Source organism: Chiloscyllium punctatum, chromosome 1, assembly GCF_047496795.1.
Source record: "Chiloscyllium punctatum isolate Juve2018m chromosome 1, sChiPun1.3, whole genome shotgun sequence".
Classification (NCBI taxonomy): Eukaryota; Metazoa; Chordata; class Chondrichthyes; order Orectolobiformes; family Hemiscylliidae; genus Chiloscyllium; species Chiloscyllium punctatum.
In genome coordinates this window covers 165204384-165223204 of record NC_092739.1, presented here as the reverse complement: position 1 = coordinate 165223204, position 18821 = coordinate 165204384, and the positions used below count along the sequence as shown (strand labels likewise).

The 18821-nt window shown below is 43.8% G+C and overlaps 1 protein-coding gene across 1 annotated transcript in view; it reads right to left on the bottom strand.

The window, feature by feature from the left end:
* Positions 1-1385: 1385 nt before the first annotated feature.
* LOC140481584 (sideroflexin-5-like) overlaps positions 1386-18821 on the bottom strand; it is a 327308-nt gene continuing 309872 nt past the window's right edge. Inside the window, exon 14 of the mRNA XM_072578021.1 lies at positions 1386-2818. Coding sequence (XP_072434122.1) covers positions 2741-2818 — 78 coding nt within the window. The 3' untranslated portion in view covers positions 1386-2740. The remainder of the gene's footprint in view (positions 2819-18821) is intronic.

Sequence of the window (18821 nt, the reverse complement as noted above, 5' to 3'; positions counted from 1 at the left end):
AAAAAATAAAAGTTATAAAAAAGGAGATCAGTGTCTGAGTCATTCATGAAGTTAGTTGAACGTTTCTTTTTCCTAGGATGGTGACGTCAGCTTGTACAAGAGGGCATAGCAACAAATTGAGGGGTGATAGATTTAAGACAGATGTCAGAGGCATCTGTCTTACGCAGAGTGATAAGGGCGTGGAATGCCCTACCTGCTTATGTAGTCAACTCAGCCACATTAGGGAGATTTAAACAATCATTAGATAAGCACACGGATGATGATGGGATTGTTTAGGGGGACGAGCTGAGAATAGTTCACAGGTAGGCGCAACATTGAGGGCTGAAGGGCATGTTCTGCACTGTATTGTTCTATGTTCTAACGTGGCCTTTATATTGGATAGTATCTGTGGCATTGACATTGGTGGCTGAGCAGTCAATTTTGAGACTCCTGGCTGTGCAGTTGGATTGAAATTCTTTTGTCCTGGTTCTTTTTAACAGAGACTGGCTTGCAGCACTCAGAGCAAAAGAGACATATTTCTCTTTGTTTACCTGTAGCGCAGAAGGGCTTAATGGCTCACATCAGGTCACTATCACACACGGCAAGCTGTTGTGGTCAGTTTGTAACCTCTTGTATATTCCTGGAAGCATAAAATACAAACATGTTTACAGGAGATGGCTACTTGCTTGGGAGGGGGATTGTGAATGGGCAAGTAGTCACCACTCATTGTCTTTTCCTTGTTAGTCTTTCTGATTGAAGTTTCCCTGATTCTGTACATGTGTATAATTCAATTAGTTCAGACATAACTTTGCCAGATGAATTTATATTCAGTCATTTTGAATTATACTCGTTCTCTCTTTAAAAAATACATGTTACAATTAAAAGTTCAATACTTTTGTACCCATTATTACCTGGAACTCTGTAAATAATCACTAGGAACCAGAAATGCACAGCCAGAGTCACATACTCACACACTTACATAGCCAGTCTCTCTCTCCCTCTCTCTCTCACACACACAATTATGCACATCCAGTAACAAACACACATACATATGCACCCTGAGTCTCGGACACATTTAATCACATGCAGAATTAGACACACACCTCCAGTTACAAACACTCCCAGAGACCATCACACCTTAATTATTAATACACCCAAAATTATGACACACTCAGTCACACAAACATCTACAGTCCCACACAAATGCAGACACATAGATACCTATTGTCACAGACACACCCAGAGACACAGACATATCGACAGTCACAAACTCGTCCACAGTTACAGACACACCCATAGACACACATTGTCAAAAACTTTACAATTAGTCAACAATATACCCACACTTAGGCCTAAAAATATATTCTCACACACACAAAACAGACTAAAAAGAAAACAAACACTAATTTTCTTTTGTGAATATTTTATTAGCTTTATCAACGCTCTCAATTACAGTGAATCAATTCTGAGAAAGCATGGATTGTATCAAAGCGGTTATACTGTGGTGTTGTGCTGTTGGTTGTCAGTGTGTGGAATCTGTTTGCCAATTGTACTTGGCTAATTCAGCCTTTATTTGGGTTTACTATCTGCTCGTTGAGATTCTGCATTACGATGTCTGAATACCACACCAATCCCAAAATAAAAGCACTCAGATGTGTTTGTGCAAGCGTTGTTTGGAAATTGTCAAAGACAATTACACTCTCTAAGACATTCAAATAATTTATAACCATTGTTCAATGTTAAATCTATTCAATGTTAATTTTACTAATTTAGTGCCACTGCATCATTCACTGTTACTGAGCTAAATCAAGATATTCACAAGTCATGGCTAATATTATGGCTTTGTGGCTAAGGAGGTTGTCTTCAGTTCCACTACAGCTAGTGATGCTGCTCAAATAATATCAGTTCTTCTCTTTTTAGAAACAGAATTTATTTATTGTTCTTCTCAGAGTGAAGTGGATGAATTCACATTATATTAATTGTGAGGTTGGTCAGTTGTACCTCTAGCTTTTAGGTGCAGGCTTGTTGAACAGCAGTCATCCCAGAGGTTAGCTCTTTCATTACAAAGAGACACTGGTGGTGAGATTAACCTGAGGGTCACCATGCTCCAGGTGAGGGGTAAGGTTGAGAAGGCAGAAACCTCATTCAGGGTGGGCATTAAGCCCATGCTCTTGGTATAACACTTATCGCAAACCAGCCATCCAAGCAACTGAGCTAACCAACTCCCACTTGCTGAATAGTGATGTGAACCAGCAGAGACACAGTTGATACATCCCCTACAATGGTTTAGAGAAAAAAAACCTGAGGAAATGAATAACTCCTCCAGTGTTAGTGTCAGAGTCAGCTTGGCAGAAGTCCAATTACTGACGGAATAAAGAGATTTGGAGATAATGTAGAAAGGTGGAGTTGAAGTAGACGAACAACTCTGTTCCTGTTGAATGGCAGACCAGGCTTTCCATTTTCTCTGTTCTTATGAAGTGCTTGACCTCATGGCATTAGCATAAGGTGCAGTGGACTTTGGTGTTAACTACACTGGGCAGAACATTCACACCCTGAGTCAGTGGAGATATCATTCCATTTTGAAACTTGATTCTGGTGTGAGACAGTCAGTAATCGCTGGCTATACTTGATTTTCAAATATGCAGTAATTTGGTAAATCAGGTAAGAAGCATCTTCCGTAAGCATTTCCCCATTGTCACCAATCATTGATCATGAAGAAATTTTCACCTAATTCATTGAGCAGGTCCTGCTGCCTGAAATATTACAGCCCCTTATTATAAAAGACACTCTTGCTGGATGCTGCCAACTTGATCTCTGGCTCCAGTTTTGAAGTTTCAATCTATAAAATAAAAATGAAGAGATTAGTGACAATAACTTATTCTCTTCCAGTGACCTGAATGTAATGTCATGTCCCAAGGTGCTTCACAGGAATGTTCTAAAGCAAATGTTCCCCTCCAAGCCACTCACTATCCTGACTTGGAAATATATCGCCATTTCTTCACTGTTGCTGAGTGAAAATCCTGGAATTCCCTCCCAAATGGGTCAAACTACAGCACGTGAACTGCTGTGGTTCAAGAAGGCAGCTCACCACCGTCTTCGCAAGGGTCACTAGGGATGGACAATAAATGCTGGACTGAAAAAATGACACTCACATCCAGGGCAATCAGGGACAGGCAATGAATACCAGTTTAGTCAGTCATACTAACAACTCATAAAACACTGAAGAAATAAAAGATGGGTTGAGTTTGCTGGGGGGCAGAGGTGATTAGAGTGATTTAAGCCATGGGAGGATTTGAAACGAGATTGAGCATTTTGAAATTGAGATTTCCTTAGTCAGCCAGGACTGCTTGAAATAGTCATAGAGTCATGGAGATGTACAGCCCTGGTGAAGGGCTTTTGCCCAAAACATCGATTTTCCTGCTCGTCGGATGCTGTCTGACCTGCTGTGCTTCTCCAGCACCACTCTAATCTTGACTCTGATCCCCAGCATCTGCAGCACTGACTTTTGCCTTGTCTATTTATCCTATCCATGCCCCTCATGATTTTATAAACCTCTATAAGGTCACCCCTCAGCCTCCAACACTTCAGGGAAAACAGCCGCAGCCTGTTCAACCTCTCCCTGTCGCTCAAATCCTCCAACCCTGGCAACATCCTTGTAAATCTTTTCTGAACCCTTTCAAGTTTCACAAAGTAGTACAGTTGTTGGAAATCTGAAATACAAACAGAAACTGTTGGAGAAACTCCAGCAGGTCCGGTTACATCTGTGGAGAGAGAAAAAGTGTTAATGTTTCAAGTCTGAAAATACTAACTCTGTTTCTCTCTTCACAGATGCAGCCAGACCTGCTGAGCTTTTCAAGCACTTTCTGTTTTTATGTTGAAAAGTCAAATTTAGAGATGAAAAAAAAGTATGGATGAGGGTTGCAGTAGCTCACAAGCTGAAGCTGGAATTTCAAGCAATGTTACAGAAGCCAAAATTGGTGGCATTAGTGATGGTGCAAATTCATGCTGGAGGTCAGGTTACATGTGCCATTTGTGACCCGAACAAAGTAATCTTTGTTTGAAGTCTGTACAGCAGGCAGCAGCATCCCAGCCAGCTGGGGAAGTCACATCAATTGAGTGCATTACATCAGAGGTGGCCAATGTTTTTGCATAGGAGGTTACACTTCAATACTGTAAAGTCATAGTCATACAGTAGAGAAACAGACCCTTCGGTCCAACTTGTCCACGCCAACCAAGTTTCCCAAGCTAAACTAGTCCCATTTGCTTGCATTTGATTCATATCCCTTTAAAACTTTTCTATTAATGTATCTGTCCAAATAGCTTAAAAATTATAAATGTACCTATTCTTCATCCTTGGGGGACACAACAGTAAACATGAACTTCACCAAGAAAAATTCAAAAGCAGGATATTGGTGACATAAATTAGTAATTAATGGAAATAACTATTAAAAAGTGCCAAGCCATAAAGCTGAATGATAGAGCCAATTTTTGCCTTGTTGGTTAAGAAGCAGAGCTACTCATGAGAGAAAAAGAATCAGCCCAAATTCATGATCACCAGATAAGGGTATGAAACTGGGGCCAAGCTAAGGAGTTAGGTTTAACTAAAGTTGATTTTGCATTGCACACTCCGAGCTGGTCTTGACAGAATTCACAAGAAACTGGGCATCAGAGGTGAATAACTTTAAGCCTGGGGGCTTCTTCCTCTCAAAGCCTGCTTTCCCAAGCTTACTCTTCCCTTCTCTTCTCCCTGTGGGCAGCACGGTGGCTCAGTGGTTAGCACTGCTGCCTCACAGCACCAGGGACCTGAGTTCAATTCCAGCCTCAGGCAACTGTCTGTGTGGAGTTTGCACATTGTCTACATGGGTTTCCTCCAGGTGCTCCGGTTTCCTCCCACAATCCAAAGATGTGCAGGTTAGGTGAATTGGCCATGCTAAATTGTCCATAGTGGTAGGTGCATTAGTCAGAGGGAGATAGGTCTGAGTGGGTTGCTCTTCAGAGGGTTGTTGTGGACTTGTTGGGCTGAAGGGCCTGTTTCCACATTGTAGGGAATCTAATCTAATCTTGCATACTCATATCCCATTCCCTCTTTCTTTATCACCCCTTCTCGGCCATTATACCTCTCCTCCCTCACTCTTTTACCCCTCTCATTCTGGCTGTCTCAGTCCGCTCACTTTAACTTCAAGAAAATAATCTGAGGGGCTTTGAGTTCACTGATTTTACATATTTTGTTGAGGAAGTGAATGGCCATTAAGAGAAAAATAGCTTCAGAAAGATGTTAAAAATGCCTCGGAATCCACGCTCTGTGGCACTGCAAGTTTCCAAGATGGCAATCCAATGTAAGAATGTCAACACTTGCCACACCAGGCTGGTGTATTACCTGCTGGGGAGTACCTGGGAGCCACTATCCCTCAACCATCCTTCTCACTATGAACATCACCAATTTTCATGGCATCTGCAAACTTACTAATTATACCATCGACATTGACATCTAAGTTATTAATGCACATAAACAGCAATGATCCCTTTGGTACACTGTTGGTCACAGGCTTCCAATCACAAAAACAATCCTTCACCTGTCTGCCTCCGATCTGCAAGCTAAGTTTGGATCCATTTTGCCAACTTGCCTTGGATCCCATTAGCTCTTATCTTTTGGATGAGCCTTCCATGTGGGACCTTGTCAAAGGCTTTACTGAAACCACATATACACCACATCAACTGCATTACCCTCATGAATATGCCTAGTCACCTTTTCAAAAAACTCAATCAAATTAGACAGGATCTCCAAAAAGCACAACAACTACTTGCAGATACCAACACCTACCAAAAGAGGGAGTTTGACCCCACCCCACAGCTCACCAATAGGATAAACAACACACTGAGGAACCGACAAAAAAACGGACAGATAACCAAGTTTGACCTACAGAGAATGAAACCTGAAAGCAACACCACCCCCAGATTCTATGGACTACCTAAAGTGCACAAACCAGACATCCCACTCAGACCCATAGTATCACTCCCAGGGACACCATCACACAAACTGGCTAAAGAACTACAGCAGAAACTGAAACACCTGGTCAGCAGATCCAGACACTCCATTCAGTCAACACAGGAATTCTTGGACATCATCAGAAATATACACATAGACAAGGAAGAAACTATGGTCTCATTCGATGTAACGGCACTGTTCACCTCTATCGACAAAACCCTAGCCAGAGAAACAATAGCCAACCTGCTGGACATACAGAACAGACAACAGGACGGGGAACCTATCAACAAAGACGGCATACTCAAACTACTGGACCTGTGCCTCACAACACACTTTACATTCAACAACCAAATATATGAACAAATCAATGGCACACCCATGGGCTCACCCATCTCTGGACTCATAGCAGAAGTGGTAATGCAAAGGTTAGAACAAACAGTCTTACCGCAAATTCAACCCAAACTCTGGGTCAGATATGTAGATGACACCTTTGTAATCATTAAAACCACAGAAATAGAAAACACACACTGGATCATCAACGCCGCACTCACAGGAATCTGATTCACTAGAGAGGAAGAAAAGGACAACCAACTCCCATTCCTAGACGTGATGGTACAGAGAACACCGAACGGAGAATTCACCACAAAGGGACACAGGAAAGCCACACACACAGACCAAGTCCTAAACTACGAAAGCAACTACCCCAACACACACAAAAGAAGTTGCATCAAGACACTGTTCAAAAGGGCCACAACACACTGCAGTACACCAGAACTGCAAAAAGAGGAAGAAGAACACCTATACAACGTATTCGCCAAAAATGGATACCCGCAATTTCATCAACAGATGCCTAAGGGAAAGACAACGGAACGAGGACATGCCACAACCCAAAGGACTAGCCACACTACCATACATCAAGAGCATTTCTGAACTGACAGCCAGACTACTGCGACCACTAGGACTCATAACAGCACACAAACCAACAGCCACTCTCAAACAACAACTCACCAGGACGAAGGACCCGATACCCAGCATGAGCAAAACCAGCGTAGTACACAAAATCCCATGCAAGGACTGCACAAAACACTACATAGGACAAACAGGAAGACAGCTAACGGTCCGCATCCATGAACACCAACTAGCCACGAAATGACCCAGGTAAATAGTGCAGTGAAGAAGGCATATGGCGTACTGGCTTTTATTGGTAGAGGAATTGAGTTCCGGAGTCCTGAGGTCATGCTGCAGTTGTATAAGACTCTGGTGCGGCCGCATCTGGAATATTGTGTGCAGTTTTGGTCACCATACTATAGGAAGGATGTGGAGGCACTGGAACGGGTGCAGAGGAAGTTTACCAGGATGTTGCCTGGTATGGTAGGAAGATCGTATGAGGAAAGGCTGAGGCACTTGGGGCTGTTTTCATTGGAGAAAAGAAGGTTTAGGGGTGACTTGATAGAGGTGTACAAGATGATTAGGGGGTTAGATAGGGTTGACAGTGAGAACCTTTTTCCACGTATGGAGTCAGCTATTACAAGGGGGCATAGCTTTAAATTAAGGGGGGGTAGATATAGGACTGATGTTAGGGAAGGTTCTTCACTCAGCGAGTCGTAAGTTCATGGAATGCCCTGCCAGTAGCAGTAGTGGACTCTCCCTCTTTATGGGTATTTAAGCGGGCATTGGATAGGTATATGGAGGATAGTGGGTTAGTGTAGGTTAGGTGGGCTTTGATCGGCGCAACATCGAGGGCCGAAGGGCCTGTACTGCGCTGTATTCTTCTAATTCTAATTCTAATTCAGACATGACCAGCTATCCTTAGTAGCCACACACTCAGATGACAAGCAACATTAGTTTGACTGGGACAACACTACTATTATAGGACAAGCCAAACAGAGAACAGCCAGGGAATTCCTAGAGGCACGGCACTCATCCACAGATTCTATCAACAAACACATCGACCTGGACCCAATATACCGACCACTGCAGCGGACAGCTGGAACTGACAACCGGAAGCGGCAGAGACAGGCCACTATAAATGCTGGAGGAAAGATCACAGAAGCGCTTCACAGGAGGCTCCCAAGCACTGAGGATGTCACCTAGACAGGGGCCGAAACGTCTGCAACACAAATTCCCAGCTCGGCGAACAGAACCACATCGAACACCCGAGCTACAAATCTTCTTCCAAACTTTTGAAGACAGGATCTCCTTCTAACAAATCTGTGTTGACCATCCTGATGAATCCTTGCCTTTCCAAGTATTGATTAATCCTCTCCCTCAGAAATGTTTCCAAGAAATTCCCAAGCACTGACATCAGACTAACTGATTTGTAATTACCTGGCTTATCCCTGCTGCCCTTCTTAAACAAAGGAAGCATATTTGCTATCCTCCAGTTATCTGGCACTTCACTTGTGGTCAGTGAAGTATTAAATATCTCTGCCAGGGGCCTAGCAATCTCTGCCTTTGCCTCCCATAGCAGCCTGGCTGTGGAGATTTATGCAGCTTTATGCCCTCGAAAACATCTAATAACTGCTCCTTATTAATCTTAAGGTCTTCCAGAACCTCACCATCCCAAATGAAATCCCTGGCTCCAATTGTGTTTCTCCTTTGTGAGTACAGATGAGAAGTATTTATTTAAGACCTCACCCACATTCTCTAGCTCTGTGCACAGATTTCCCCAGAGGTGTTTAGAAGGTCTCACTCTTTCCCTGGTCATCCTCTTACTCTTTATTTACTTACCAAAAGCCTTGGGGTTTTCCTTAATCTTATTTGCCAAAGATATTTAATGGCTCCTCTTTGCCCTCCTAATTTATTTTAAGCAACACCTACACTCTATATTTCTGAAGGACTTCCCCTGTTTTTAATGTCCTATACCTGACATATGCTTCTTTCTCTTTCTTTATCAAACTCTTAATATCCTTTAACAGCTAGAGTTCCCTGGACTTGCTGCCCTTGCCTTTCACTCTTGGAGGAACATGCTGGCCTTGAACTCTCATTATACTACCGTTAAACTATTCCTAATTTCCAAAAGTAGACTTATCTGGAAATAGCTGCTCCCAGTCTATGTTTGTCAGGTCCTGTTTAGTGATGTTGAAATTGGCTTTCCCCCAGTTTCGACCCTTACCTTCTGCACTATCTTTAGCCCTTCCAATAATTTAAAACTTTGAAACTTATTCCCAAGGCCACCCAATGACACTTCAACCACCTGACCAGCTTCATTTGCTAGGGTAGGGTCTAACACTGCTCCATCTCTAGTCGGACTATATACAGACTGGCGCAAAAAGCTCTCTTGGGAGCATTTAAAAAAATTTCCACCCTGTCTAATCCTTTCAAACCAAGGTGATCCGAGTTAATGTTATCGAAGTTCAAATCCTCCACATCTATGATCCTATATCTCCCATACCTTTCTTTCTGGATTTACCTACAGATTTCCTCCTCTTTTGCTCTCTCTGACTGTTGGGAGATCTGTACTGTAATCCCAGCAAATTATTTGCCCCTTTATTATTTCTGCGCTCTACCTAGATGGCCTATTTTGAAGACCCTTGTAGAGTCATGGAAACAGACCATTGGGCCAACTCGTCTAAGATGACCAGATGTCCTAACTTAATCTAGTCCCATTTGCCAGCACTTGGCCCATATCCCTCTAATCCCTTCCTGTTCATATACCCATCCAGATATCTTTTAAATGTTGTAATTGTACTAACCTCCACCACTTCCTCTGTCAGTTCATTCCATCACACGCACCACCCTCTGTGTGAAAAAGATGCCCCATAGGTCCCTTTTAAACTTTTCCCCTCTTACCCTAAACCTATGCCCTCTAGTTCTGGATTCCCCGACCCCAGGGAAAAGACCTTCTCTATTTACCATATCCATGCCCCTCATGTAAATCCTGTCCCTTAGCCCACCGTCAATGTCAGGCTCACCCGTCTATTGTTCCCTGGCTTTTCCTTACAACTCTTCTTAAATAGCGGCACCAATCTCCAGTCTTCTAGCACCTCACCTGTGACTATCGATGATCCAAATATCTCAGCAAGAGGTCCACCAACCACTTCCCCAGCTTCCCATAGAGTTCTAGGTTACACCTGTTCAGGTCCTGGGGATTTATTCACCTTTATGCATTTTAAGACATCCAGCATCTCTGTAATATGGACATTTTTCAAGATGTCACCATCTTTTTCCTTACATTCTGTATCTTCCACGTCCTTCTCCACAGTAAACACTGATGCAAAATAATTGTTTGGAGTCTCCTCCATCTCCTGAGGTTCCATACATAGGCTGCCTTGCTGATCTTTGAGGGATCCTACTCTCACCCTGGTTACCCTTTTGTTTTTAGTGTATTTATAAAATCCCTTTGGATTCTCCTTAACCCTATTTGCCAAAGTTATCTCTTATCCCCTTTTGCCCTCCTGATTTCTCTCTTACTTAAGTACACTCCTACCGACTTTATACTCTTCTAAGGATCCACCCAATCCCTGCTGTCTATACCTGACATATGCTTCCTTGACCAAAGCCTCAATTCCTCTAGTTATCCAGCATTCCTTATACCTACCAGCCTTGCCTTTCACCCTAACAGGAACATACTGTCTCTGGACTCTCGTTAGCTCATTTCTGAAGGCTTCCCATTTTCCACCTGTCCCTTTACCTGCAAACATTCGCACCAAATCAACTTTTGAAAGTTCTTGTCTAATACTGTCAAAATCGGCCTTCCTTCAATTTAGACATTTAACTTTTAGATCCTGTCTATTCTTTTCCATCACTATTTTAAAACTAATATAATTATGGTTGCTGGCCCCCAATGTGCTCCCCCACTGATACCTCAGGCACTTGCCCTGCCTTACTCCCAAGGGTAGGTCAAGTTTGGCACCATCTCTAGTAGAATGGTGCTGGAAAAGCACAGCAGGTCAGGCAGCATCTGAGGAGCACGAAAATCGACGTTTCGGGCAAAAGCCCTTCATCAGGAAGGGCTGATGAAGGGTTTTTGCCCAAAATGTTGATTTCCCTGCTCCTCGGATGCTGCTTGACCTGCTGTGTTTTTCCAGTATCACTTTAATCTTGACTCTAATCTCCAGCATCTGCAGTACCCACTTCCACCTACCTTCTGTAGTAGGTACATCCACGTACCGAATCAGAAAATTTTCTGGTACACACTTAACAAATTCCTCTCCATCTAAACCCATAACACTATGGCAGTCCAGTCTATGTTTGGAAAGTTAAAATCCTCTACCATAACCACCCTATTATTCTTACAGATAATTGAAATTTCCTTACAAATTTGTTTCTCAATTTCCCGCTGATTATTGGGGGGTCGATAGTACAATCCCAATAAGGTAATCATCCCTTTCTTATTTCTCAGTTCCACCCAAATACCTTCCCTGGATGTACTCCCAGGAATATCCTCCCTAAGTACAGCCGTAATGTTATCCTATTCAAAAATGCCACTCCCTTTCCTCTCTTGTGCCCCCTTTCTATCTTTCCTGGAGCATTTGTATCCTGGAACAATAAGCTGCCAGGTCCATTTATCCCTGAGCCAGGTCTCTATAATTGCTATGAAAGCCCAGTCCCATATTCCTAACCACGCCCTGAGTTCATCTGCCTTCCCTGTTAGGCCCTCTTGCATTGAAATAAATGCAGTTTAATTTACCTCAGTCTCTGCTTTGTTCCTGCTTACCCTGACTGTTTGACTTGTTCCCTTTCCAAACTGTACCAGTCTCAGACTGATCTCTTTCCTCACTATCTATCTGGGTCCCATCCCCCCACTGTAATAGTTTAAATCCTCCCAAGCAGCTTTGGCAAATCTCGCTGCCAGTATATTAGTCCGCTTCCAATATGGGTGGAAGGTCACTTCTACCCCAGAAGAAATTTGAATGATCCATAATGTGAATCCTTCTCCTCTGCACCAGCTCCTCAGCCACTCAGTCATCTGCTCTACCCTCCTATTCCAACCCTCACTAGCTTGTAGAGCTATCGGGAGTAATCCAGATATTAGTACCCTTGAGGACTTCATTTTTAAATTTCTGCCTAACTTGCAATATTTCCCTTCAGAATCTCATTACTTTTCCTTCCAATGTCGTTAGTTCCGATGTGTACAAGGGCTCAGGGATGGGCAGGACTGGCAGCTCAATATTCCAGGATACAAATGCTAGAGGAAGGATAGAAAGGGAGGCAAGACAGGAGGGGGAGTGGCGTTTTTGATAAGGGATAGCATTACAGCTGTGCAGAGAGAGGATATTCCTGGAAATACATCCAGGGAAGTTATTTGGTGGAACTGAGAAATAAGAAAGGGATGATCACCTTATTGGGATTGTATTATAGACCCCCTAATAGTCAGAGGGAAATTGAGAAACAAACTTGTAAGGAGATCTCAGCTATCTGTAAGAATAATAGGGTGGTTATGGTAGGGGATTTTAACTTTCCAAACATAGACTGGGACTGCCATAGTGTTAAGGGTTTAGATGGAGAGGAATTTGTTAAGTGTGTACAAGAAAATTTTCTGATTCAGTATGTGGATGTACCTACTAGAGAAGGTGCAAACTGTTGTGTCAGTGGGGAAGCACTTTGGGGTCAGCAACCATAATTCTATTTGTTTTAAAATAGTGATGGAAAAGGATAGACCAGATCTAAAAGTTGAAGTTCTAAATTGGAGAAAGGCCAATTTTGAGGGTATTAGGCAAGAACTTTCAAAAGCTAATTGGGGGCAGATGTTCGCAGGTAAAGGGACGGCTGAAAAATGGGGAAGCCTTCAGAAATGAGATAACAAGAATCCAGAGAAAGTATATTCTTGTTAGGGTGATAGGAAAGGCTGCTAGGTATAGGGAATGCTGGATGACTAAAGAAATTGAGGGTTTGTTAAGAAAAAGAAGGAAGCATATGTAAGGTATAGACAGGATAGATCGAGTGAATCTTTTGAAGAGTATAAAGGAAGTAGGAGTTTACTTAAGAGGGAAATCAGGAGGGCAAAAAGGGGACTTGAGATAAAAAGGTAAAAACAATAACTGCAGATGCTGGAAACCAGATTCTGGATTAGTGGTGCTGGAAGAGCACAGCAGTTCAGGCAGCATCCAAGGAGCTTCGAAATCGATGTTTCAGGCAAAAGCCCTTCATCAGGGGACTTGAGATAGCTTTGGCAAACAGAATTAAAGAGAATCCAAATGGCTTTTACAAATACATTAAGGACAAAAGGTAACTAGGGAGAGAATAGAGCCCCTCAAAGATCAGCAAGGCGGCCTTTGTGTGGAGCCACAGAAAATGGGGGAGATACTAAACGAGTATTTTGCATCAGTATTTACTGTGGAAAAGGATATGGAAGATATAGACTGTAGGGAAATAGATGGTGACACCTTGCAAAAAGTCTACATTACAGAGGAGGAAATGCTGGATGTCTTGAAACGCATAAAAGTGGATAAATCCCCAGGACCTGATCAGGTGTATCCTTAAATTCTGTGGGAAGCTAGGGGAGTGATTGCTGGGCCTCTTGCTGAGATATTTGTATCATCGATAGTCACAGGTGAGGTGTCGGAAGACTGGAGGTTTACTAACATGGTGCTACAGTTGAAGAAAAGTGGTAAGGACAAGCCAGGGAACTACAGACCAGTGAGCCTGATGTCGGTAGTGGGCAAGTTGTTGGAGAGAATCCTGAGGGACAGGATGTACATGTATTTAGAATGGCAAGGACTGATCAGGGATAGTCAACATGGCTTTGTGCATGGGAAATCATGTCTCACAAACTTGAGTTTTTTGAAGAAGTAACAAAGAGGATTGATGAGGGCAGAGCGGTAGATGTGATCTATGTGGACTTCAGTAAGGTGTTCGACAAGGTCCCTCATGAGAGACTGGATAGCAAGGCTAGATCTCACGGAATACAGAGAGAACTCGCCATTTGGATACAGAACTGGCTCAAAGGTAGAAGACAGAGGGTGGTGGTGGAGGGTTGTTTTTCAGACTGGAGGCCTGTGACCAGTGGAGTGCCACAAGGATCAGTGCTGGGTTCTCTACTTTTCCTTATTTATACAAATAATTTGGATGTGAGCATAAGAGGTACAGTTAGTAAGTTTGCAGATGACACCAGAATTGGAAGTGTTGTGGACAGCGAAGAGGGTTATCTCAGATTACAACAGATTGACCAGATGGGCCAATGGGCTGAGAAGTAGCAGATGGAGTTTAATTCAGATACATGCGAGGTGCTGCATTTTGGGAAAGCAAATCTTAGCAGGACTTAATGGTAAGGTCCTAGGGAGTGTTGCTGAACAAAGAGACCTGGAAGTGCAGGTTCATAGGTACTTGAAAGTGGAGTCGCAGGTAGATAGGATAGTGAAGAAGGCATTTGGTATGCTTTCCTTTATCGGTCAGAGTATTGCGGACAGGAGTTGGGAGGTCATGTTGTGGCTGTACAGGTAATTGGTTAGGCCATTGTTGGAATATTGCGTGCAATTCTGGTCTCCTTCCTATTGGAAAGATGTAGTGAAACTTGAAAGGGTTCAGAAAAGATTTACAAAGATGTTGCCAGGGTTGGAGGATTTGAGTTATAGGGAGAGGCTGAACAGGCTGGGGCTGTTTTCCCTGGAGCATCGGAGACTGAGGGGTGACCTTATAGAGGTTTACAAAATTATGAGGGGCATGGATAGGAAAAATAGACAAAGTCTTTTCCCTGTGGCGGGCAAGTCTAGAACTAGAGGGCATAGGTTTAGGGTGAGCAGGGAAAGATATAAAAGAGACCTACGGGGCAACTTTTTCACACAGAGGGGGGGTACGTGTATGGAATGACCTGCCAGAGGAAGTGGTGGAGGCTGGTACAATTGCAACATTTAAAAGGCATTTGGATGGGTATATGAATAGGAAGGGTTTGGAGGGGTATGGGCCGGGTGTGTCAGGTGGGACTAGATTGGGTTGGGATATCTGGTCGGCATGGACAGGTTGGACCGAAGGGTCTGTTTCCGTGCTGTACATCTCTGTGACTCAATGACCTCCTTCTGGTCCCACTCCCCTTTGAGAATATTCTGCACGCTTTCCAAGATATCCTCGATCATGCACCAGGGAGGCAACGCACCATTCTGATTTCTCACTGTCGGCCACATAAATGTCTGTTTGCACCTCTGACTAGACAGAACCCTATCACAATCGATCAATTGGATCCTGACATACCCCCCATTACATGACAGCCAGTCTCGGTACCAGAAACGTGGCTGTTCATGCTTCATTCCGTCATCCCTCAATACTGCAAAGATAGTTCCTTTGTCAATAATGCATGCCCCCATCTCTCTTAAACCCTCCCACTATTGCACCTGAAACTTCTATACCCTGGAATTTTGAGCTGTCCTGTCTGTCCTTTAACTATGTTTCAACATTTGCAACAATGTCATTTTCCCACATGCTGATCAATGTTCTAAACTCACTGGCCTTACCAGTCAGGTTCCTTGCATTAAAATAGATATAATTTAGCTTGCCAGAGCTCCCATGCACCATGTCCTGCTCATATTTTCTCCATCTGCTGAACTGTCCTTATATCTTTTCTCCATCTGATTGGAGTCTGCTCCACCATTTGATCATGGCTGATATACTTTTGAACTTGGAGCTAGTGAAGGCTGCAGATGTTGGAAAGTCAGAGTTTGTGGGCGGCACGATGGTACAGTGGTTAGCACTGCTGCCTCACAGCGCCAGAGACCTGGGTTCAATTCCCGCCTCAGGCGACTGACTGTGTGGAGTTTGCACATTCTCCCCATGTCTGCGTGGGTTTCCTCCGGGTGCTCTGGTTTCCTCCCACAGTCCAAAGATGTGCAGGTCAGGTGAATTGGCCATGCTAAATTGCCCGTAGTGTTTGGTAAGGGGTAGATGTAGGGGTATGGGTGGGTTGCGCTTCGGCGGGGCGGTGTGGACTTGTTGGGCCGAAGGGCCTGTTTCTACACTGTAAGTAATCTAATCTAATCTGAAAAAAATAAAAATGTGGAACTGGAAAAAGCACAGCAGGGCAAGCAGCATCAGAAGATCAAGAGAGTTGATGTTTTGGGCAGGACACTTCATCAGGACTTGGGAGGGGGACGACGGCTGAGAAATAAATAGAGGGAGGGGTGGGGCTCAGGGAAAGGTAGGTGGGATAGGGAAGGTGGATGCAGGTAGGAGGTGAATGGGATTAGTCAGTGGGAAGGATGGAGCAGATAGGTGGGAAGGAAGATGGATAGGTTAGATCAGGTCAAGGGAGCAGGGTGGAGAGTCAGGTTTGGACCTGGGATGAGGTGGGGGGACGTAGGAGGTTTGGAATGCTGGTAAATTCTATGTTGAGGCCATAAGACTGAAAGCTCCAAGGCAGAAGATCAGGTGTTCTTCCTCCAGTTTGCATGTGGCCTTATTTTGATGGTGGAGGAGGCTCACAATGAACATGTCGTTGGAGAGTGCGAGGGGGAGTTGAAATGACTGGCAACTGGCAGGTGGGGTTGATTGGAGCGTGCGGACCATTAATGTTCCCTGAACCAGTCCCCGAGTTTGCGCTTGGTCTCTCCAATGCAGAGGAGATCACATCAAGAGTAACAAATGCAGTAAATCAGGTTAGAGGAAACGTAGGTAAATGCAGACTTGGAATTATTCTTTGGGGCCACGGATGGAGTGAAGAGGGGAAGAGTTTCTCAACCCCATTCTCCTGCCTTCTCCCCATTACTCTGGATCCCTTTACTAATCAAGAACCTATCTATCTTTGTACACAATATTCCAAAAGTAGCCTAACCAATGTCCTGTACAGCTGCAAAATGACTTCCCAACTCCTATACTCAATGCTCTGACCAATAAAGGAAAGCATATTAAATGTCTTCTTCACTATTCTACCTACTTGCAACTCCACTTTTCTTTTCTTAACCAAACCCTCAATTTCTTCAGTCATCCAGCATTCCCTACACCGACCAGCCTTTCCTTTCACCCTAACAAGAATATATTGTTTCTGGGCTCTCGTTATCTCATTTCTGGAGGCTTCCCATTTTTCAGCCATCACTTTACCTGAAAACATCTGCTCCCAATCAGCTTTTGAAAGCTCTTGCCTAATACCGTCAACGCTAGTATTCCTCCAATTTAGAACTTCAACTGGTCTATCCTTTTCCAACACTATTTTAAATCTAATAGAATTATGGTCACTGGCCCCAAAGTGCTCCCCCACTGACTCCTCGATCAACTGCTCAGCCTTATTTCCCAAGAGTAGGTCAAGTCTTGCACCTTCTCTGAGCGGTGCATCCACAAACTGAATCAGAAAATTTTCTTGTACACACTTAACAAATTCTTCTCCATCTAAACATTGTGGCAGTCCCATATGTTTGGAAAGTTAAAATCCCCTACCATAATGACCCTATTATTCTTAAAGATAACTGAGATCTCCTTACAAATCTGTTTTTCAATTTCCCTTTGACTATAATACAATCCCAATAAGGTGATCCTCCCTTTCTTATTTCTCACTTCAACCCAAATAACTTCTCTGGATGTACTTCTGGGAATATTCTCCCTCAGTACAGCTGTAATGCTCCCTTTCTGCCTTTCCTGTAGCATTTGTATCCTGGAACATTAAGCTGCCAGCCCCTGTCCATCCCTGAGCCACGTTTCTGTTATTGCTATGATATCACTGTGTCATGTTCGTAACCATGCCCTGAGTTCATCTGCCTTCCTTGTTAGGCCACTTGCATTGAAATAAATGCAATTTAATTCATCAGTCCTGCCTTGTTCTCTGCTTTGTCCCTGCCTGCCCTGAGTATATGATACGCTTTTTTTCTCAACTGTTCCAGTCTCAGATTGATATCTTTCCTCACTATCTCCCTGGGTCCCAACTCCATTCCCCCACCCCCCAAACCCCCACTCCCCAAAAGCCTTACTAGTTTAAATCTTCCTGAGCAGCTCTAGTAAATCGCCCTGCCTGTATATTAGTCCCCTTCCAATTCAGGTGCAATCCATCCTTCTTGTACAGGTCACTTCTACACCTGAAGAGATTCCAATGATCCAAAAATGTGAATACTTCTCCCATACACAAGGTCCTCAGCCACATCTGCTCTATCCTCCTATTCCTACCCTCACTAGGTTGGAGTAATCCAGACATTATTTATCTTGAGGATCTTCTTTTTAAATTCCTGCCTAACTCTCTATATCCTCCCTTCAGAATCTCATTCTTTTGCCTTCCTATGTCATTGATTACAATGTGTACAATGACCTCATGCTGGTCCCTCGCCCCCTTGAGAACATTTTGCACCCTGAGACATCGTGATCCTGGCACCAGGAATGCAACACACCATTCTGATTTTTTGCTGCTGGCCACAGAGACTGTGCCTCAGACTAAAGAGTCCCCTAACACAATTGATCTCTTGGAACCCGACGATCTCCTCATTGCATTAGAGCCTGTCTTGATACCAGAAACTTGGCTGTACGTGCTACATTCCCCTGAGAATCCATCGCTCTCTACATTTTTCAAAACAGCATACTTGTCTGAAATGGGGATAGCCACAGAAGACTCCTGCACAACCTGCCTACCTCTCTTACCTTTCCTGGAGTTAACCCATTTATGTGACTGTACCTGCAACTTTTTTCCTTCTTATAACTGCCATCCATCATCATCCCCTTGCTCTTGTAAATTCCTCACTGTCTCTCCACTGGCTCAGTGGTTAGCACTGCTGCCTCACAGCACCCGGTTCGATTCCAGCCTCGGGTGACTGTCTTCGTGGAGTTTGCACATTCTCCCTGTGTCTGCGTGGGTTTCCTCTGGGTGCTCTGGTTTCCTTCCACAGTCCAAAGATGTCCAGGTCAGCTGTATTGGCCATGCTAAATTGCCCATAGTGTTAGGTGCATTAGTCAGAGGGAAATGGGTCTGGGTGGGTTACTCCTTGAAAGGTCGGTGTGGACTGGTTGGGCT